This window comes from Chrysochloris asiatica, unplaced genomic scaffold (genome assembly GCF_000296735.1).
Source record: "Chrysochloris asiatica unplaced genomic scaffold, ChrAsi1.0 scaffold00106, whole genome shotgun sequence".
NCBI classification, from domain to species: Eukaryota; Metazoa; Chordata; class Mammalia; order Afrosoricida; family Chrysochloridae; genus Chrysochloris; species Chrysochloris asiatica.
In genome coordinates this window covers 9,053,308-9,055,075 of record NW_006408624.1, presented here as the reverse complement: position 1 = coordinate 9,055,075, position 1,768 = coordinate 9,053,308, and the positions used below count along the sequence as shown (strand labels likewise).

Below are 1,768 nucleotides of genomic sequence, written 5' to 3'. Positions count from 1 at the left end.
CCACAGCGACTCTGTATAGGGTTTCCAAGGAGTAGCTGGTGAGCTTGAACCTCTTACTTTGTGGTTCAAACCGATTTTGCAGCGACATGTAATAAACACTAAAAAGTCAGCATACGTTTTCATTAAGCATTCGGTCGCAGAGACGTAGTAGAGCGCAGACTCCCAGGTGGGGCGTGGCCGCTAGGAGCGTCGGAGAGACGCTGCGCACGCGGCCAGGCAGTCCGAGGCCGGAGGAGACCCGAAGAGCTCGCGGCCCGCCCACAGCCGCGGCCCGCCCAGGTCCCGGGTGCGCGCTTTTCTGGTGCTGCGCGCTCGCACTCATGTGACTGTCAAGATGGCTTCGCCGGTTTCCTTCTTGCTCTTGGCAGTCGCTCTCCTGCCCGGGTTTTGTGCTGCCGGGGCATTGGGGAGTCGCGACCCACCGACGCCGCTGCCGCTGGTGCTCTGGCATGGGATGGGTGAGTGAGTAAGAAGAGGGTCAGGAGGGTTTGACGACTCTGCCTCCGTTTTCTTAGCCTTGGCTTCGCGTCTGCAAAATGAGCATGTGGAGGACCAGGATCTTGCTTCACACAGTGCCCAGCTGGCCAGACGTTTCAGGATTTGGGGGTTAACCCAGCCTTGGGAAGGTAGTAGGATATGGGAGCCGCTTTTTGGTGGGCGTTCACAGTACTCTGTGCTGGAGGTGCGTGCGGTGGAGTGGCGTAAAGTGCAGCCGGTGTTGAGTCCTCCCAGCAGTGCCGTCAGCATGCTGCATCTTGCACTTGAGCCGACCTGGGCTATGGCTACATAACCAGAATTCCATTGTTTTATTCTTTCACACATTCAGCAGAGATTTGTTAGGAAACTACTGTTCATTTACTCGTTTAACACATAGCTATTGAGCCACCTCTTAAGTGCTGAGGATATAATAGTAAACTGAACACACCAGATTCCTTAACTCTTTTGGACCTTCCCAACAATAGAAGAGAATACAAAGAAATAAGTAAGTCAAACATAATATGTCATCTGGTAATGAGTGCAACGAAGAAAAGTAAAGCAGCGAGGGGAATATAGACGTGGAGGTGGGTGCTTACATTTTTATAGAGCAGTGTCTAGAAAAGCCATGAGAAAGTGATATACTAAAGACCTACATGGGGAAAGGGACATGCCTCATGTATATCTGAGAAAAGGAACAGCAAATGCAGTGACCCTGCAGAAGAAGCTTCTGGTATGTTGAAGGAACAGTATCCAGGTCAGTGTGGCTGGAACTGAGTGAACAAGGGGAGGAGAACAGGTGTAGGGCAGAGAGGTGGAGGGGCACAGATGTTGTTTGTCCTAGTAAGTCTAATGTAATCATTTAAACAAGATAGGATGTCAGGTTGGAGTAGTCTAGTAATAGCCCAGGTGTTGAGAAGTAGTCAAAATTTAGATAGATAGTGAAGATGGAACCAATGGGATTTGTTAACAGATTAGATGAGAGAGAAAGATGCCATGATGACTGCGTGGTTTTTGACATGGAAAACTAGAAGGATGAAATTGCCATTCCCTAAGGTTTAGGGCTCTGGTAGCGTAGTGGTTATGAATCAGGCTGTGAACCTTAAGGTCAGCAAGCAGTTTGAAACTACCAGCTGTTCCGTGGGAGAACGATGAGGCTTTCTGCTCCTGTAAAGATTTACAGCCTCGGAAACAGTCTGTACAGGGTTGCTATGGGTCAGAATCAACTCGACAGCACTTAACAACAAGAAGGCTATGGGGTGGTGAGCAAATTTCAGATACAAGCCATGGTATT

The 1,768-nt window shown here is 49.4% G+C and overlaps 1 protein-coding gene across 1 annotated transcript in view; it reads left to right on the top strand.

Annotated features, from left to right (window-relative positions):
• The first annotated feature begins 331 nt into the window (after positions 1-331).
• The window catches only part of PPT1 (palmitoyl-protein thioesterase 1), a 42,976-nt gene continuing 41,539 nt past the window's right edge, over positions 332-1,768 (top strand). The window contains exon 1 of the mRNA XM_006867584.1: positions 332-458. Coding sequence (XP_006867646.1) covers positions 335-458 — 124 coding nt within the window. The 5' untranslated portion in view covers positions 332-334. The remainder of the gene's footprint in view (positions 459-1,768) is intronic.